We start from the raw sequence: 20823 nt of genomic DNA on the forward strand, positions 1-20823 counted from the left end.
GTGGTCGAGGAAGTTTAACTCCCTTACTCAGGGTGGTCTCTCCCTTCTCCTTTTCTTTTTTTTTTTTTTCCTGGCCCCTCTAAGTCCCCCTCCTAGTTGTCATGGGCTTTAGTTCAGAGCAGACCAACAGACCTGTCTCTGTAGACCAGGTTACCACCGCCATGATCCTTCAGCCTTTTTAGGTGACTGGGGTAGTTTCTTCCACCCATACCAGAAGGGTTTCACTCGCTGGAGTGCATCCATCCTCAGAGTTACTGTTTGGTTTCTCAAAACACGTCAGGGAATCCCGCCTTGAGTATGTTTTCTAGTTTGGACTCCGTTGGACACCATCTAGGTGTTGCAGTGCTTTTGCCTCTGGAAATGAATAGGAGTCCTCCCTGAACTAGGGAGATTGGCCTGGTTTCTTCTCTGTCACATGCAGACTGTATTAGTCTTGCTCACACTCAACCTCAAGGGTCCTTTGATGACGCCCTGTGGGAGGGCGAAATGCATTGACGTGTCTCACTTCCGGCACTGACATCACTTCCGGTTTCGTAGGAATGCCCCCAATGGTGTTTGCTGCATCTTCTTACAATTTCAATTCCTGTTCTTAACTTACTTTTGTAAGTATACCTTTTTAGCGCAATAAATTTGCTTTCTTAGCATACTTCACTATTGGTCCCCCTTTTTTCTTCCTTTTTGGGTACCTGTTTTGTATGGCAGAGCATTTACGTTGAAGGCTCGTTTATCATCCACTTTTTTTATATGGACTATATGTTTTTGACACCTATTATGGGTCTCTGTTTGTGAGCGCTGTATTTATATATTTTGTCACTATGTTCAAGTGTTTAGCACTTTGTGTATAGCAGCTACATTCATTCTTATCACCCATTTTCTACACCATCAGCGCGAGTTGATATATTTATATTATATATTTTTCCACCTGGAAATTGGACTTCCTTTTGTAGTTGATCCACAGCCCCTTTAGGGAGGTGTCCTCCAGTTGCCCTTAATTGAGTGAATATTCTTAATGGTTCTGCTAGGATGCCTGTTCCCCCGCTCCACAGCTGTTGATACTTTGCTGGGGAGATCAGGAGTTTCTTAGACCATGGCTTTTATATGAAAGTTGTCTGTATAAAGTAGGGATCAGCGGCCCGTCACCGCTAATTGTCCGGTCAGTCAGTGCCTGTTATTACTTGGTGGTATCGCAGGGCTGGATAGGGGCGGGAACCGCTGAAGTTAACTTTTTACATTAAACAGCAGGTGATTGGTGCCGGGCGACCCTAGCAACCAATCGCCAGCCTGTTGATGAAAAAGTTAACTTCAGCAGTTCCCACCCCCATCCAGCCCTGTGATACCAGCCACTCTCTTCTGTGCTCTACACCTGTGTAAGGTAGGAGAGTTCTACCTACACAGTGTGTTTTTGTGTCCATGGGCAGAGGACACTATGGGGCAGAGGACACTGGACACTATGGGGGCAGAGGACACTACAGTAAGGTAGGGGGCGCGATGCAGAGACAGAGGACACTGCTTTGGGGGGCACAGCAAACTTGCTATGGGAGGGGGCAGAGGACACTATGGGAGTGATGTGAAGGGGGACAGAGGACATTGCAATTGGGGGGGGGATCCTATTCACCAGCCTGTTGCTGTAAAAAGTTAACTTCAGCAGTTCCTGCAGAGGACACTACAGTGGGGGGGGGGGGGGGGGGTGCAGGGACAGGGGACACTGCTTTAGGGAGCACAGGAAACTTGCTATGGGGGAGGGGGGCAGAGGACACTATGGGAGTTATGTGAAGGGGGACAGAGGAAACTGCAATGGGGGGTCCTGTCCCCATCTCCAGACCATGCTGGCTGGCAGGGCTGGCAGCCACCCTTGTACAGTAACATGCCAAGTAGGGTCATAATTGACATGAAATCTTCATCCCATACGAGCACAGAATGGGTCCAAACAGTTGTATAAAAGTGTTTATTGCATTCCACTCAACTTGCATATATCGAAACCTCCTAGTTTAATACTGTGGATCCAAAGATGTCTGCCATATGAAGATACCATAACTTGACTCCAAAAATTCATAATATCGCTGCATATATTCCAATCACTTAAAGAGCCACGATCAGATGCGTAACTAGAAATAGCAGGGCCCCATAGAAAAATGTTGTATGGGCCCCCCCTGCAAACAGCCCCCCCCCCCACAGCTGCCGTAGTGTCAATGCAGTGTGACCTGTGCCCCATGCGGCGTGACCTGTGCCCCATGCGGCGTGACCTGTGCCCCATGCGGCGTGACCTGTGCCCCATGCGGCGTGACCTGTGCCCCATGCGGCGTGACCTGTGCCCAATACAGCCTGGTCTGCCTGTGCCCTATACAGCCTCACCTGTGCAGAGGAAGAAGCAAGCCACCCGGATCAGCAGAGAGCAGGATTGCCCACTGTAATAGCTTTCATTTGAGTTTCCCGTCTTCCTGGGGCTCATCGTCACATAGCCCCACCTCTTGGCCTGACGCCTTTGACGTCACACGTCCCGTATTGGATTGGCGTTCTGTCTATCAAAGGCGCCGGGCCAAGAGGTGGAGCTATGTGACGTGAGCCCCGGGAACACTGGAAGTTCTAATGAAAGCTATTACATAGGGCAATTCAGCTCTCTGCTGATCCGGGTGGCTTGCCTCTTCCTCTGCACAGGTGAGGCTGTATGGGGCACAGGCAGACCAGGCTGTATTGGGCACAGGTCATGCTGCATTGGGTACAGGTCACAGCTTGCCTCTTCCTCTCCTCTCTCTTCCCCTGGCTGGGAGACTGTGCCAGCGGTGCTCTCATCCTCACTGGGCCCCACTTGGCTGCAGGCCCCATAGCACCCGCATGGGTCGCTATGGTGGTAGTTACGCCCCTAGCCAAGATACATACCTAAACGTCCATCATTGGCGTCAGTATACAAAAATACGTATGTCATGGGAGTCGGTTCCTCCTCAAGGTGATGTCTGCTGGTGTAGGGGGTATAGTCTTGGTAATGCTTTACGCTAAAATTGAAGCATGTTCGGTAGAGGGTAACACAGGGTCTCTTGCTCACAGTTTTTCTGTTTGCCAGCGTCAAATCCTCCTGTAGGTGGCAGTATAGCCCTGACTGTAACTGAATCATGCCCTACAATGGACTCCAAGAAAGGGATTTCTGCCTGGTACAGCCTCATAGACCATTGCATATATGTAATGTGCACATTATTAAAAACAACATGCATAAGTAGGTTCATTAAACTTAAGGAACGCTTCAGGTATATAAGAACATGTCCCATCTATAAGTACTGAAAGGGTGTGTGTGTGAGTGTAATTTTTTTTTTTTTTTTTAATTCACCTATGTGGTAAATCTTTGTTTGCATAGGGTTGTAATGGAAAAACTTCATTCTGTGGATGATGCATTTCGAAGACAATTGGAGTCCATTCTAGCTGCTCATCAAGCTGAAACTATTAAAGTAGCCAGTGAAAAACAGAAGGAAGTAGAAGCAGCAAATGAAAGGGTACGTATCGACGCACATTTGTCCCAAAGTAAATCATGGCTCCTGTACCCACTCTACACAGTGGTAAATAAACAAACATATTTAGAATCTGGTGAAAATGAAAGCCACATGTCACTTTAGTAGATTGTTTTTACTGATTAGGGCTAACTAGCTTGAAATAGTTTTCTGCAGGTTGACTGTTTTACCCTATACTTTTATAAAGCTGCGTTTCTCGATGCACAGTTGCATACTGATGAATAAAAAATTGACTTCTGTTGCTTTACCCACAATCTTTAAAGCTGAACTTCAGGAAAAGATCTATAAAATATGCTGGTGTACTATGAGTTAAGTCAGGTGAGGTGTATTTCATCTTTTGGGCTCTTTTATTTACATCTGATGGTTTTACAGAGCTCCAGGCGTACAGCTATCTCTACACTTCTGGTGTTCTGACAGTAGAAACAGTGGCTTCTCACACAAACAGCATCTCTGCCCACCCCTCCCCTCTACTGCCCATTCACAGAAGCCTTTGTATTTTGTGAAAGAGTTCACATAACACAAACCGCTCTGTGACTGGGCACAAGGACGGGAGGGGCGGGCACATGGGCTGCATGTAAAAATGAAAACTGGACTTTAAAGATCTTATTCCATGAGGCACCCGTTGGACTTAAAGTGTTTGTTAACCCATTTCATATTCCTGATATGTGCCTACTCTACCATGTACTTGTATGGAAAAGTATCCTGTTCTATTTATATTGCTTCCTTTGTGTGAAAGCCCTGGTGTTCCTGCTAGTCCCCTTGCTTTCCTATTAGAAAATGACCATACTAAGCAGGAGAGTACGCCATGGTTAGTTCTCTAGCGATGCTTGGAACTCAGCCTGCTCTCCTTGAATAATCAGACTTGTCCTGACATATCCATGTGATCACTTCTAAAAAAAAAAAATATATAAAAAAAAAAACATTATAAATACCTTTTTTTTATCTATACACACATGTTTTGATTTTCATTTCAGTTTTAAACTGAATGGGTTGTTTTACAAGGTGATCATTATCAATCACTTTAACCCCTAGTAATCCGGAACATTTTCCAAAGTGGCTCAATTCCTGGAGGTTCAGCCTTGAGGCTGGATCCACAATAATTTGACTTGAGTTGCAGCCCGTTCTTCTGTCCGTTTTTTTTTGTTTTGTTTTTTTATAATGCTTTGAAATGCATTACCATTTCTGTCTAAAATCCCTATAATACACATCAACATGTTAAAAAATTAGCTTTTTTGACCTTTTGCACGTTCATGTTAATGCATTCCGTATATGTAAATTAGTACCAGTAAAGAGAAAATGGCAAGCCAGCATGTGTTAATGCACGTTAAAATTCAAAGGGGTGAATGAGCCCTAAATATATAGCAAATGTTTTTTGTTTTTTTTCATTTCATTATGAAATGTGAGTGCCTTCAAAGAGCAAGCTTTTAAAACACTGGAGATTTGAAAATCAGGCTCTACTGCATGGAAACTAATCAGCTTCCAGGTTTTATTGCCAAAGCTTAATTGAACGAGCTGAAGTTAAGCCAATTGGCTACCATGCACAGCTGCACCAGATTCTGTGCGCCTTAGTTTTGGTAAATCTACCCCTTAGTTTCCCTCTTCAAATATGGTTTCAATAAATAACAAAAAAGCAAGGTAAGCTAAATGCAGAGACAGAGACAAAAATACAGATCAGTTGGGAAAGGAAGTTATATGTAAATTAGTCCAAAAAAAAAAAATACTAAAGGCAAAACCTTTTTTTTGTAGTTTTGGATAGAGTTGAGAGGGATTATAACCCCTGTCAGTTTGTATTGCTGTCTGTGCCCCGGTTAGGGAGATTCATCCTCCTCTGTTTGTCCTGTACCATTATCATTCAAAGTGAAAGTAATAGAAAATCCCAAATTTTGCATTTTCCCAAAAAAAGTAATAGAGGGGGAATCTTCCAATGGGGACACAAGTTTTGGTCACGTGGGGATCCCAAAGAAATTCCCTTAATTTGCAGGTATTTCTGTTTACTTCCTATTTGGCAAATCTTCAAAATGAGACACAGATGATTATAACCCTCCTTTGCTCTATCCAAAATAATAAATAAAAAGATTTGACTATAGTTCTAGTTTAGGCAGAGGTGTGTTTATTGCCTGGACTCATTTGCAAAGAAAATCCTTGCCCTATAGATCCGTGTTTTTGTTTTTCCATTTATTTTTTACCTTGTTTGCTGTTGATTTCATGAGCTTGTATTCTTTTATAAATCCATTGTACTCGTGGGTATAGAAGTTGTTACATCAGGTTAGGGAGTCTCCAAACAAGACATTCAGATGAGATAGTAGATCCAAATCTTTGTAAAAGAAAATTAGGTGCTTTATTCATACACTCCAGTGGAGAAACACAATACACAGTTCTCAATAAAGCAAGTAAAGTGAAAGTGTTTCTGAGGTTACATCTACAGGCTATACAATATATACTTATGAATATCCAACAGATCCAAGCGTGTTATAGGTGTGACTGTATAGTTTAGTCCAATCAGCATTCATATCTTCTTAACAGCAGGGGGACAGTTAAGTAGGTGGTTACGTAATGTGACTAGCAAAAAAAGAGATTTCAGCCGTATCTGGTCCGTTCCGACAGGTTTTGGTACAAAAGCCTATTTTGAGCGGCCTTTGAGTCCTTATCAGTAGTCTGTGTCATCACAGGTGTTCCTTAGTTTTGTTTATTGGGAAACAAGCCATCTAAGAAGAAAAAAAACAAACAAACCAAGGATATTATAAAGTCTTACAGTGACAGTATATATGTATGTATGTATGTGTATATGTAAATAATGATTCTACTCAAAGTGAATAATGAAACTAATATATATATATATATATATATATATATATATATATATATATATATATATATATATATATATATATATATATATATATATATATATAGTATTTATTGGCGTATAACACTCACTTTTTCACTATGAAAATCGGGTACAAATAGTGTGTGCATGTTATACGCCAATACTTCAATTTTAGCTGCCTTGTAGGAGACAGGGAGGGGGGCGGGACGAGCGCCATCAGGTTATATACAGTGAGAATCTCCTGTTTACATGGCGGCCTCTGTAATGGGAAGTCACGTCTCCTGGGCCGCCATTGGACCACTGTTCTGTCTATCATAGGAGATTCTCACTGTATGTAATCTGTCGGGGCTCCTCCCGCCCCCCTCCCTCTAGGCTGCAGATGGGCATCGATCAGGCTGCACTGATGGCAATGGGGAGGCTGCTGCATAGATGGCAATGGGGAGGCTGCTGCATAGATGGCAATGGGGAGGCTGCTGCATAGATGGCAATGGGGAGGCTGCTGCATAGATGGCAATGGGGAGGCTGCTGCATAGATGGCAATGGGGAGGCTGCTGCATAGATGGCAATGGGGAGGCTGCTGCATAGATGGCAATGGTGAGGCTGCAGATGGGTATTGATCAGGCTGCATTGATGGGCAATGGTGAGGCTGCAGATGGGCACTGACCCTTATTTTGCTTCAAAGTTCCTTATTTAAAATTTATTTTTTTTCCCTGAAAATTCCCTCTTAAAATGAATGTGCGTGTTATACGCCTGTGCGTGTTATACGCCGATAAATACGGTGTGTGTGTGTATATATATATATATATATATATATATATATATATATATATATATATATATATATATATATATATATATATATATATATATATATATATAATGATTCTACTCAAAGTGAATAACGAAACTATGTCTGAAGAGGGAAACTGTTTCGAAGGCTTGCACCTCACAATAAACTCCGCCAATGAAAGGTATTGCCAACATTTTTTATTACTATTGCTTTCTATGGCTAACACAGTACTGCATGTACGTATCTTGAGGGGTATTTATTATTACTATGCAGAGGAGATAATTTAGAAGAGTTAATTGTACTGCCATTTACATTACATACATAGTTAGTCAAATTGAAAAAAGACGTAAGTCTATCTAGTTCAACCAACTTAAAAAAAAAAATAACAATCCCATATACACAATCCTTCACCCACAGTTGATCCAGAGGAAGGCGAAAAATACCAGCAAAGCATGATGCAATTTGCTACAGCAGGGGGAAAAAATTCCTTCCTGATCCCCCAAGAGGCAATCGGATTTTCCCTGGATCAACTTTACCTATAAATGTTAGTACCCAGTTATATTATGTACATTTAGGAAATAATCCAGGTCTTTTTTAAAGCAATCTACTGAGCTGGCCAGAACCACCTCTGGAGGGAGTCTATTCCACATTTTCACAGTTCTTACTGTGAAGAAATATTTCTGAATTTAGAGATGAAATATTTTTTCCTCTAAATGTAGAGTGCCCCCTTGTCCTCTGTGATGACCTTAAAATGAATAACTCAACACCATGTTGATCATATCCCCCCTTAATCTCCCCTTCTCAAGAGGGAATAAATTCAGTTCCTCTAATCTTTTCTCTTAGCTGAGCTCCTCCATGCCTCTTATCAGTTTGGTTGCTCTTCTCTGCACTTTTTCCAGTTCCCCAATATCCTTTTTGAGAACTGGTGCCCAAAACTCAACTGCATATTCCAGATGAGGTCTTTAACAAATGATTCTCTCTCCCTCTCCCCCCCTCCCTCGGAAACCGCAGTTTGGCATTGCATGCCATTATTAAACTTATGATCTACCAAAACCCCCAGATCCTTCTCCACTACGGATTCCCCCAGTTGTACTGCCCCTAGTATGTATGATGCATGCATATTCTTAGCCCCCATTTGCATAACTTTACATTTATCAACATTAAACCTTATTTGCCACATAGTTGCCCAATTAAACAGTGCATTAAGGTTGGGTTGTAAAGTGGAGACATCCTGTAAGGACGTTATTCCACTGCATAGCTTGGTGTCTTCTGCAAAGACTGAAATGCTACTTTTAATCCCAGACCCTATATCATTTATAAAGATATTAAAAAGTAAGGGTCCCAACACTGAACCTTGGGGTACACCACTGACCATTCAGAGTAAGAAGCATTAACCACTACTCTCTGAATTTGGTCTTTTAGCCAGTTTACTATTCATTTACAAACTGATCTTTCCAAGCCTGTAGACTTTCCCTTACACATTAGTCGTGTGTGGGGAACTGTGTCAAACGCTTTTGCAAAATCCAAGTATACCACGTCCACAGCCACCCCTCTTGCCAAGTTTTTCGTTCCCACCTCATAAAAAGAAATCAGGTTTGTTTGATAACTTCTTCTGTCTTTCATGAATCCATGCTGTCTGTTACTTAAAATATTTTTTTTCCCAGAAAGAACTAATCTATGTGTCTTTTATTAAAAAAACTCTCCAATATCTTCCTGACTATAAAAGTTAAACTAACAGGTCTATAGTTACTTGGTAAAGACTTTGATCCCTTTTTAAATATGGGCACCACGTTTTACTCCCACATGTCAGTCCCGATTTCGTCCGCGATTTCATAGACATCTGTGCAGGTTTCTGCACAAATGTCAATGTAAATCGCAGGCCGAAATCGCAAAAAGTAGTACAGAAACGACTTTTTGAAATCGGTGCCATTGCCGCCGATTTGACATGTCAAATCTTAACAATGCGAGCCAGGACTTATGCTGCGTACACACGAGCAGACTTTGCGGCAGACTTTGCCCCAGACTTTGCCCGGCGGACTTTTCGACGGACTTTTCGACGGACTTTTCGACGGACTTTTCGACGGACTTTTCGACGGACTTTTCGACGGACTTTTCGACGGACTTTTCGACGGACTTTTCGACGGACTTTTCGACGGACTTTTCGACGGACTTTACGACGGACTTTACGACGGACTTTACGACGGACTTTCTGAATGAACAGACTTGCCTACACACAATCAACCAAAGTCCGACAAATTCGTACGTGATGACGTACGACCGGACTTAAATAAGGAAGTTCATAGCCAGTAGTCAATAGCTGCCCTAGCGTGACTTTTTGTCCGTCGAACTAGCATACAGACGAGCGGACTTTTCGACGGGACTCGAGTCTGTCGGATAGATTTGAAACATGTTTCAAATCTAAGTCCGTCCAACTTTTGAGAAAACAAAGTCCGCTGGAGCGCACACACGATCGAATTGTCCGACGAAATCCAGTACGCCGGACCAAGTCTGCCGTAAAGTCCGCTCGTGTGTACGCGGCATTAGACAGATTTGTGAACAATATCTGAGAGAAATAGGCCTTTTGTTTACATAGAAAAAGTCATAGATCTTTGTGTTCAGCTCATGATAAATAGGGGCAAACACAAAAGCGTTGCGTTTATAATTTTGCTCAGTGTATTTCTACAGAAGTAGAAAGCTGCTTAGGCTCTTTTGCATGCTTTTTATTTATGTTGTACACAAGTTCTGTGTGCATCTATATCTTCTGTAATTGCACCTCCTCACCCCCACTGAGAGCGGATCACCCTTGTGTTTCAAAGGGAGGACTCTGAAAGCAGATTAAAACTACAACTGACATCAATCTTTTGGTTCAAAAGTAAGCTTGTTAAATATCAAACTTTAACTGAAGTTTTCAAACCTAAGATTCGCTGATGCCAACAGGGGGGCACCATTCCTCTCGCTGATGCCAATGAGGGGGCACCATTCCACCTCCTACTAACCACGTAATTTTATATTTTTTTAAATCCCACTGGCGCTGGAACACTTTTTATTGCCAATATCCACAGTCCAGCAGCTCTATGGTCTAAAGGGCAGTAAAGTGGCCCTTTGTACATAAAGCTTGGAGAACCCTGGTCTAGAGGAAGGTAAACTGGAATATGTATCCAATATAAATACTGTGCTTATAAGCCTCTGAAGCCTCCTAACCAGGTTTTTATTGGAGTCTCTGCTGGGGACATTCACCCTGTCCACCCTCAACATTGGGACAGAAAGTAATGGGAAAAACAGAACATATTTACTGGAAAAAAAATGTCACACTAAAGATTGGCAATGGAAGCCTCTCTACATTCCTCTCAGACTAAGTTCTCTTTCAGTATATGTGTACACTCATCTGCACAGACACTAAGTTAAAGTTAATATTCCATTTTCACCATACTTTCAGTAACTTTTTTTTTGTTTTTTGTTTTTGTTTTCTTGCAGTCAAATGACCGCAAAGCATTTTAGCCCATCCCCATTTAACTAGCAAGGAGCAGGAATTTAATTGCATCACTACACTCTCTGTCTATGTATTTATTTTTTATTTTATTTATTTCAGGTACTTATATAGCGCCGTCAATTTACGCAGCGCTTTACATATACGTTGTACATTCACATCAGTCCCTACCCTCAAGGAGCTTACAATCTAAGGTCCCTAATTCACATTCATACATATACTAGGGACAATTTAGACAGGATCCAATTAACCTACCAGCATGTCTTTGGAGTGTGGGAGGAAACCGGAGTACCCGGAGGAAACCCACGCAGGTACAGGGAGAACATGCAAACTCCAAGCAGGTAGTGTCTGGGTGGTTGGGATTTGAACCAGTGACCCTTCTTACTGCTAGGTGAGAGTGCTACCACTACACCACTGTGCCGCCATTTTCAGAAGGCTGTGCTTTCTGTTCTCCAAATCCCTACAGACTGTACCATTATAAGGCAGGTTGTGATTTGCTAATGCTCATCAGCCTGACTGCAGTTACAGGAGTGTGATATTACTGAATTAGGTTTGTCATCCGGAATGAAGGCTATTGACACCAGATTGACAATCAACTAGAAAGGACTAGGTTGGGGGCCTGGCCAATGAATCGACAATGGAAGATACAGGTAACTGACTGCAAGTATTGGGGTGCAAACTGACCAGGCAAGCATGAATTTGCTTATGTGGTTTATGTTTAAAACAAGAAGCAGGATCAGCAAGGTATTTCTCTTGTATGCAGTGATTCAAACTGATAGACTACTATAATAAAAGTATACACAGACGAACACACATAGATAAAATGCAAAATTTTGGGGTAACATAGACTTTTTTTTTTATTATTAGAAACAAAAGTTTATTGAATTTTCATTTTTAGTACAAAAGAGGTATGCAAGAAAGTTGTACAATTGTTACATGCATAGTAAATATAACCGTTCTACTCAATAAACTTCTAAGTAAAATTAAAAATAAGTATTAAACTAATAAATCAAGTTCAACCAGTATTTTTGGTGTTATTTTCCCTATGTACGTTAAGAGACCATATAATGTATATTTGCATATTAACAGAGCATGATCCAAGCAGTAAGTTGCACAGGCATAGCATATATCAGGCTCAATTACGATTCACAGGTTGTGGGGGATTTCAGCCATCTGTCCCAGATTTTATTTAATTTGGCCGTGCACCCCCTGTTCGTATAGACCACTTTTTTATATGGCAGTGTATCTCTGCAATCCAAGCCGACAACGTAGGAGCCGCCGCCTGGATCCAGTTACGAGCTATTATTTTCCTTGCTGTAAACAGCGTTTCATGTAAAAAGTGGCGTGTAAATTTGTCCATTTCCTCTTCAGGGAATAGGCCCAATAAACATCGTTTAGGGTCCAGGGCTACTGGTGAACCCATCTGATCATGCAAGAATTGAACTATTTAAGACCAGTATCCCTGGATCCGAGGGCACTGCCAGATAATGTGGTCGAAGGTACCAACAGCAATCAGACATCTGGGGCACCTGTCACTGCCAGATGGGCAGAATTTGGCCATACGTTGTGGAGTTAGATAGGCTCTATGGGTAATGTAGGTTTGTATAAGACTGTTAGACAGTTTAGGAGAAACCAGTTTTGGAGTCTCCAATATGTCACTGCAGTCCTCGTCTTCTATTACACCTATCCCATCTGTCCACTTCCGTTTAACTGAGTATGCTAATTTGGTTGTAGAGGGCGTATTAAGCATACCATAAAAGAGGGATATTAGCCGACGTGGTTCTTCACGAAGAATCGCCATAAGTATGTCTAGGGAGGATAGTATGGGATGCATGGTCCTGAACTGAGTGTGGAGGGCATGGCATACCTGAAAGAAGCGAAATAACATGTGATTTGGGAGATTGAATTCCATTTTGAGCTGGTCAAAAGTTTTAATTTCTCCATTATAGAGTACATGTGACAGTAGGTTTATTCCCCGAGATATCCAGATTGAGGGGCCAGGTATCTGAAGGAGCTCTGGAAGATGTTTGTTGTACCAAAGAGGGGTGTTATCATGAAATACTGGACAGTCCAACCTGGTTGTCACCAGATCCCAAACCCTTTTGTATTGGAATAAGAGTTTGGAACGATGGGGAGATATCGTCGCGCCCTTCAGTCCTCTCAGTATATCACAGAAGGGGTGTGGGAAGTGTGAGTCTGTGGAATCGGATACAAAGGCCAAATACCTATGTTTATCTGACTTATCTATATGATAGAAATGGGAAAGTTGTGCGGCTAAATAGTAGGGCCCAACATCCGGGACAGCAAGGCCCCCCAATGTCGGGCACTGTAATGTTTTCCATGAGAGTTTGTGTCTGCCTGGTCCCCATACGAAGGATTGTAGAAGCGTGTCTATAATTTTTAAGTATTTGAAGGGGATGTATATTGGGAATGCCATATCACATACAAGATTTTTGGCAAAAGTATCATTTTAATTAAGCCTATATGACCCATCACCCCCACCGGTAGTCTTGCCCATGTCTGTATCCTAGATTTAATAAATGGGATTAGGGGTTCGACATTTAGAGGGATAACATCTGCCAACAACCAGGAGATCTGTATCCCCAGGTGCTTAAGAATACTCATTCTTACTAGGGGTAAATTAGCCTGTTCTCTCGATGGGGGAAATATATCAATGGGGAGGATTTGAGACTTGTCCCAGTTCATTTTAAGCCCTGAGAACCTGCCAAATTCCTCGATAATCTGTAGGGCCGTCTAAAGGGAGGGACCTGTGTCAGAAAGGTATAGTATCATATCATCCGCGTAGAGTCCCCCCATTCCTCCACTATACCTGAGGACAGAACGTAGACGTCCGGATGTTCTCTAAGCGCCACTGCCAGCGGTTCCACTGCCAGCGCATACAGTAATGGTGAGATGGGGCATCCCTGCCGTGTTCCCCAAAAAAGTGGGAAAGCAGCAAATGTCCATCCGTTAGCCACGACTCTAGCCTGAGGAGCATTGTATAGGATAGTGAGCCACTGGACAAAGTTAGGGCCAAACCCAAATCTATGTAAACAATGCCACAGATAAGGCATTCGACTCAGTCAAATGGCAGTGACAGCTTCAAGGGAAACGACTACTCTAGATCCTATTTGCTGATGAGAGGCTTGGACGTTCATAAAAAGACGTCTAGTATTAAAGGCCGTGTTTTTGGCTGGCATGAAGCCCGTTTGGTCGGGTGTATAAGGGAAAGGATAACCTTATTTAAACGCAGGGCTAGGATTTTTGCTAGAATTTTGATAAAAGTTTGTAAAAGTGAGTTAGGCCTGTATGATTTGGGTAAGTGGGGGGTCTTTGCCTGGTTTAGGGATCAGTACTATGATGGCTTCACGCATGGATTCGGGGAGGGCCTTAGCTTTAAATATTGCTTGGTATAAAGTGAGAAGTCTAGGGATAAGGGTTTCTGAAAAATGGGCATAAAATTCAATGGGTAGTCCGTCAGAGCCCGGGGCTTTAGCAAAGTGGGAAATAGCAAGTTTAATATCATCTGCGGACAATGGGGCCTTGAGCATCTCAACTTGTTCTGCATTTAGTTTAGGGAGTGTAAGGGTATTGAACAAATTTACTAGGTCTTGTGTAGGATAATTAACCTTGGATGTGTATACATCTTTAAAGAAACTTTCAAATTCTTTGACAATCAAGGTGGGGTCTGTAATGTCACCTGCCGTGGCGGATTTCAGGGTAATGACCACCGGGGGGTCTGGAGTCGAGTTGTGCCAGGTAAGCCAATAGCTTACCTGGGCGTTCCCCATGTTCAAAGGCTTTTTATTTACTGAAGAACATCTTATATTTGGCCCTCTCCTGGCACATTTGGTCAACAGCCCTGGTTTGCAGCTTCAGCTGTGCCAGTGTGGCTGGTGTAGGAGATGTTACATATTCGTTTTACATTTCCACTAGTTGTGTTGTAGGTTGGGTAAAAGTGAGCTTAGAAAATTCCTCCTAAAACTGGATATGCTTTCAGTAAGTATCATTCTAGCATGTTTTTTGAACGCTTCCCATATATTTAGTGGAGTGGACCTGTCTGTGTTGTTTTGAAAAAAGAATGCCCATTCCAAGACTAACCTGTCTGTGTCGGGGAGTATGGTTAACCAAAAAAGGATTTAGCCTCCAATTTAAGGGAGGGGGATTGTCATAAGACATCAGTTCAACCCAGTAAGAAGAATGGTCAGAGAGTAGTCTGGGCCCAAATCCGGCGTTATGTTACCATGGAGTTAAAGTACCGGATATACACACTTGGTCTATGCGGGACATAGTAGAGTGAGAACTAGAAAAGCAGGAGTAAGCTTGGTGCCTTGGGTATAGGTTTCGCCAGGTATCCACTAAGTCAAAACTGGTCATTAGTCTGCTAAACCTGGTGGCATGATCTGGCATGGGTGTTTGTGAGCCCTGTCCCAGACAGTCAAGGAAGGGATTGGTTACCATATTAAAATCCCCTAACCAGATTGCCGATACACCTGGGTATTTAGCCATGAACGAAAATCCCTTACTAAGAATGGTGAAATTGAAGGGAGGGGGAATGTACCAAGCAAGTATTAATATGAGGTTAACCGCTATTTTGGCATACAGCAACACATAACTTCCCTGGGGATCTAACACCACAGATTTGACCTCAAAGGGTACTGACTTAGCCACCAGAACTGAGACGCCCCTGGAGTATGATGTGTGGGTAGAGTGGTATGCCCAACCAATCCAGGGGTTCTGCAGCGCCCGCTGCAGGTGTCCCTGTGCATGGGTCTCCACCAGCACAACCACGTCAGCCCTCTGATTTTTAAGGAAGGAGAACACTGCAGTGCGTTTCAATTTATCTCCCAATCCACTGACATTCCATGTCAGAAACCTTAGCCTGGCCATAAATATAGCATGATATGGCAGTTAAGCCGGGTAGGCTTACACGGCTCAATTTTGCATTGGCGCTGTGATTGGTTCTATTCATGTAAAAAATATATGCTATAAACACCAAAAACTTGATTCTTAGTAGTAACAAAACCCTAACCCAGCCAGCTCTGCACCCACCCCAACTTGTACGAGCATAAATTCCAAACAAGGTGATCAACTGGTAAGAGTGTCGAATTGAACGCCAGCTCAGTGACCACACCAGGATTGACACTGGCTGGGGCAGCTTACTTATCAACATGGGCGCTGAAGTCCTTTGGGGGGTAATTCCTCCAACAGTCTAACAGGAGCGAGGGAGACGAAAATCCTCTGGAATTTACTGCCTGGGGTCTCACCGGTTGTGCACAGCGGTAAAGCTGAAAAACAACCGCAGGGTATCACTGAGCCCGCCGGCAGTATTGAGGCAAAGGAAAGTCCCATAATGTGTTAGGGCAACATGCAGACCTGGGCCATTATATGTTCAATGTTATGAAGAGGGGTTGCACTAATAAGGGGATTTATGCAAGACTAAAAACAAAAGGAACAGTCTGAATATGAGTGCGATTCCCCCTAGGGAGTGTCAGGGGCCCAGGCAATAATCAGCATGAAGTGAAAAGGTAAAGGGGAAAACTTCCACATAGTACTCACAGCTTATGCAGGGTAAGGTTGGTCCAGCCAGTCTCTGGCAGCCCTCGGTTCCTCAAAAAAGTGAAACCTCTCTTGACAGGCGGAGGATGGCATCACGATCCTTATAGTTAAGGAATTTAGCATTAAAGACTCGAGGGGGTGCACCCTGGGGTGGTTTCTTTGCAGGCATCCGATGTGCACGTTCCACAACGAATGATTGTGAGAAGGCCTCTCGCCCATATGCAGTAGTCAGCAACTCTTCCAAGAGGGTAGCTGGATTGTTGCCTTCTGTACCTTCAGGGAGACCTATGAATCGCAAGTTGTTCCTCCGCATGCGATTCTCGAGGTCATTTTGCTTCTGCTGCAGTTGTGCTATAATGCGGTGTGCCTGGTCGGATGACTCCCGTAGAGGAGGATGGCGTCTTCTACCTGACCCAGGCACTGTTCTGATTTCCCAACTCTGTCTCTTAGTTGCTGCATGTCCTGCCTGAGCAACGATATGTCAATCTTCACCTCCTCTATTCTGGTAGTGAGGGATGTTTGACATGCAGCAATAGCCTCCAAGATCTCACTCTTGTCAGCAGTGCACGCTGCAGAGGAGGACTGGGAGCCAGAGCAGAATTGCACAAGTTTAATAGCCGCTTCAGCTGTTCTGCGAGGTGGTGACATTGTGCAGATGTGTACCGGGACTCTGGTGGTGAGGTACTGGTCCGATGGCTCTGTTTGCTGGGAACAGGATCTAATATAAAAGTCACCACCGGCGGAGCTCAGCTCAAGCACGTCTCACCACATGCAGCTCCAGGCCACGCCCCAAGTAACATGCACTTTAAAATATTTCCGTCCAAAACTTTTATTTCAGTTTTGTAGTTAAAAACATTTTTTTTCCTGCCTTTGTCCTATTTTTGTGGTGCTAAGCTAAGCAGGGCAATAATTTCTTCGCAGGATGTGGAAACCTTGCAAGAAGATCTGAACAAATTAATGGGGTGGGCAGCTACATGGCAAATGTGGTTTAATGTAGAAAAATGTAAAATAATGCATTTGGGTGGCAAAAATATGAATGCAATCTATACACTGGGGGGGAGAACCTCTGGGGGAATCTAGGATGGAAAAGGACCAGGGGGTCCTAGTAGATGATAGGCTCAGCAATGGCAAGCAATGCCAAGCTGCTGCTAAGAAAGCAAACAGAATATTGGCATGCATTAAAAAAGGGATTAACTCCAGGGATAAAGCGATAATTCTCCTGCTCTACAAGACTCTGGTCCGGCTGCACCTGGAGTATGCTGTCCAGTTCTGGCCACCAGTCCTCAGGAAGGATGTACTGGAAATGGAGCGAGTACAAAGAAGGGCAACAAAGCTAATAAAGGGTCTGGAGGATATCGGTTCTGAAGAAAGGTTGCGAGCACTGAACTTATTCTCTCTGGAGAAGAGACTCTTGAGAGGGGATATGATTTCAATTTATAAATATCGTACTGGTGACCCCACAATAGGGATAAAACTTTTTCGCGGAAGGGAGTTTAACAAGACACGTGGCCACTCATTAAAATTAGAAGAAAAGAGGCTTAACCTTAAAGTACTTGGAGGGTTCTTTACTGTAAGAGCGGCAAGGCTGTGGAATTCCCTTCCACAGGCGGTGGATTCAGCGGGGAGCATCGATAGTTTCAAAAAACTATTAGATAAGCACCTGAACAGCCGCAACATACAGACATATATAATGTAATACTGACATATATCGCGCACACACAGGTTGGACGTGTGTCTTTTTTTTGTGTGAAACTTTCCCCCAAATGAGGAGTACCCTCTCTCAAACATTGTTTTACCTGAACACTCCTATTCCTTTCACAAGTGTAAAGTTATGGATTTTTATATGACTCCAGTATGCCCCCCCCCCCTCCATATACAGTAACTCCATCTTTTTGCCAAAACTCATGATTTGCATTTCTACATTTCTCTTTCAGCCTGCTGCTGTGTAAATGACCACATGATTGCTGTTGCAACTGTTGTATTTGTATGGCTGAATTTAATTTGCCTTATAAGTACAAATAACAGAAAGGGTTGTGGGAGGCAAAGAACAATGGTCTTTGGTCTTTTCCCAAAGTCTTGTACCAGTCATATTGGTGATTTTCTCTGAGTGGGGCACATTCTTTCTTTATTTGCTTACATTGCAATAGTTGTCTTCTGCATCTGCAGTTATATTCTTTATTCTTTCATAGTTACTGAGTAATCTGGTTAAAGGGAACCTGTCAAAAAACAAACATAATAACTGTAATTGCTGTTAGTGGTGGAGGCTCTGAGGCTGTCACCCCTCTCCTGGATTTACAACCTCGTCATCCACTGACATTGAGCAAGCATTTAGTCGGTGCAATCTGAAAAGTTAGAAAAAGCATGCAAGGCAAGCAATTCCATGTGAGTGGCTGCCTAATCAAGGAAGCTGGGATCAGAATGTAAACGTGGAATAAAAAACACATTTAAACTGCCACTTGCATATATGTCATTTCATACCATGTCATGTCACCTATAATGAAGAGCATGGTAAACGCACTCGATCATACGACCCTTTGCTGAAGGGACTGATGTAAATGTTCTCTTAAAAAAAAGTTATATAATTTGCTACATTATAAAAATGCAGGTAACTACAAAACAAGAATGTGTTACTATAATACAACCTCACTAATGCCCACTTTGTTGTTGCAGGTTTATCAAGTAGAAGAGGAAATGCGGCAGCTCTTGCAGGAAACGGCTAACAGTAAGAAAGCCATGGAGGAAAAGATAAAGCGGCTCACTAGTGCATTAAGTGACATTCAGCAACATTTCTAACATTTCAACAGAGTGGAAGGAGATGTTATGTTGCTAAAAAGGCTAAAGTTACATCTGTTTATAGGTGTGTCCGTAGTTTAAAGGAAACTTACATTAGAGAAATATGCAGACTTCTATTGCTGTGATCTCCTTCTGAAAATGCTGCTTGCCTGTCTGTCGTGCCTACTGGCTTTCAAAAGTCTTCAACCTCAGACAGCCATGCAGTTAGCATGTTCATGAGGTCAGCAATGGCAGTATACATAATTATACCAGTAGAATTTTATCTTCTTAAAGAGTTTTCATATAACTGACGGTAATAAAAATATATTATTTATTAATATATTTTTATTTTCTTTCTCATCCATTAAAGGACGCAAAGACTTTCACCTTTTGGATTATACTGCGGCCTACAAGAGGATTGGACTCTGGCAAACAAACTCTAGGCCAGCCCAGGATGACCCCACTCCCAGAATGACTCTGTTCTTTTTTCCCCTTTTAGTGTCCTAAGTCATCCTAGATAGTCCCTGAAAGGGGGCAACATCTTCTCATTCCACCATTTCTAGGCTCAGACCATCATCTTATGGTCTCAAGGATGGGCTTCCACTCTTTCCTGTTAAGGCTCATTCTACTAGATCTGTGAGCACTTTATTGCCTTTCAGCATCAAGCAACTGTTTCCAGTTTTGCTAGCTTGCCATCTGGTCTTCTGTTCACATGTTCTCGAAGTTCTACCAGGTGGACTTTGCAGCCTCATCTGATGCCATGTTTTCCTGGACCTGTTAGCATTTGTTTGCTGTGTTGCCCACCCTAAGGCCCCTTTCACACTTGTGTGACTTTTCCTGTATCAAAGTCGCATGACAATTCGTACTCCATGATAACTCATATCTGTCCGACTTCCCTGTACTACTTTGGTGCGACTTTGATGCGAGTTGAGGTCCATAGACTTCAAGTTTACACAGGCATTCCCTGAAATTTCCGCAAAAACGCAGCCGCAAAATCTTGTGACTTTCAATGCGCAGCACTGTGAGAGGAGCCTAAGTTGGATGGCTTTTGGACATCATGAAGGTGAAAGACTTCCTGTCTTCCTCATAACTTAGGTATGCTGGTAGAAGGAAGGATTATCCTGGACTGGCCTACTATTTTTGTTTTTGTTTTGTTTTTGTTTTGTTTTTTTCCAGTTTTATTTTTTTACCTTTGTCAAATAGGCAAGCGTATTACATAAAGGTTAAAGACTTCCTGTGTTCCTCTGTGGACACCAAAAAATAATTGTATTTTGTTTAAACATATAATTGTACTGTGTATTTATTGTTTTAATAAATATTTTTCACTAAAAGTGTTTAAGGCTTTTTAATTTGCCATGTTTTCAGAAAATATAATATAAAGAAACAGCCCAAGACCATCCAAGTTTGGCAGAAAATGTAAAAAAGTGCTATTAATTCAAAACAAGTTGCAGTTAAGCACAGTATTGTGCACACACACAGGGTCTGCCTCCTGTTGATCGAAACATCTGTCCTCAAAACATCCATTATTTAAATTAAAGATATTGATCTTTCCTGTTCCTGACTTTTATTTTCACTGTTATGGATTATACTGTACCTCCAGTTACTGTTGGGCTGCATGTGATGGACAAAAATAACTGGTTGTTAAAACCTTGCCAAAAATGCATGTAAATGTACGTTTGTTTTTTATGCACTCCCATTGCAGTCTATGAAGCTAAAAACTAACTGCACCACCACACCGAAAGAAGCACGTGCACCTTTTCACTTTCAATACATTTTTATTGAAGTTTTAGACTTCACAGAATACATAGCATAACAAATATCTGAAAAAAATGACATAAAAGATGCCAGAGGCACCTGCACCTTTTCAAAAATCGCACTGTGTCATTCAAAG

At 42.5% G+C, this 20823-nt stretch overlaps 1 protein-coding gene across 2 annotated transcripts in view; it reads left to right on the top strand.

The window, feature by feature from the left end:
• Window positions 1-20263, top strand: part of LRRCC1 (leucine rich repeat and coiled-coil centrosomal protein 1) — a 104740-nt gene extending 84477 nt beyond the window's left edge. Inside the window, exons 19-21 of one of the 2 annotated variants that reach the window (XR_012244544.1) lie at window positions 3347-3482; window positions 18831-19017; window positions 19303-20263. Coding sequence is in view for 1 of the 2 variants with exons in the window: in XM_073631895.1 (XP_073487996.1) it covers window positions 3347-3482; window positions 18831-18953 (259 nt within the window). In the remaining variant the exon portion in view is untranslated. Of the gene's footprint in view, window positions 1-3346; window positions 3483-18830 lie in introns of both variants that reach the window. The other variant, XM_073631895.1, reaches the window with a different exon arrangement.
• Window positions 20264-20823: the final 560 nt, after the last annotated feature.

The sequence above is a fragment of the Aquarana catesbeiana genome, linkage group LG05, assembly GCF_042186555.1.
Source record: "Aquarana catesbeiana isolate 2022-GZ linkage group LG05, ASM4218655v1, whole genome shotgun sequence".
Classification (NCBI taxonomy): Eukaryota; Metazoa; Chordata; class Amphibia; order Anura; family Ranidae; genus Aquarana; species Aquarana catesbeiana.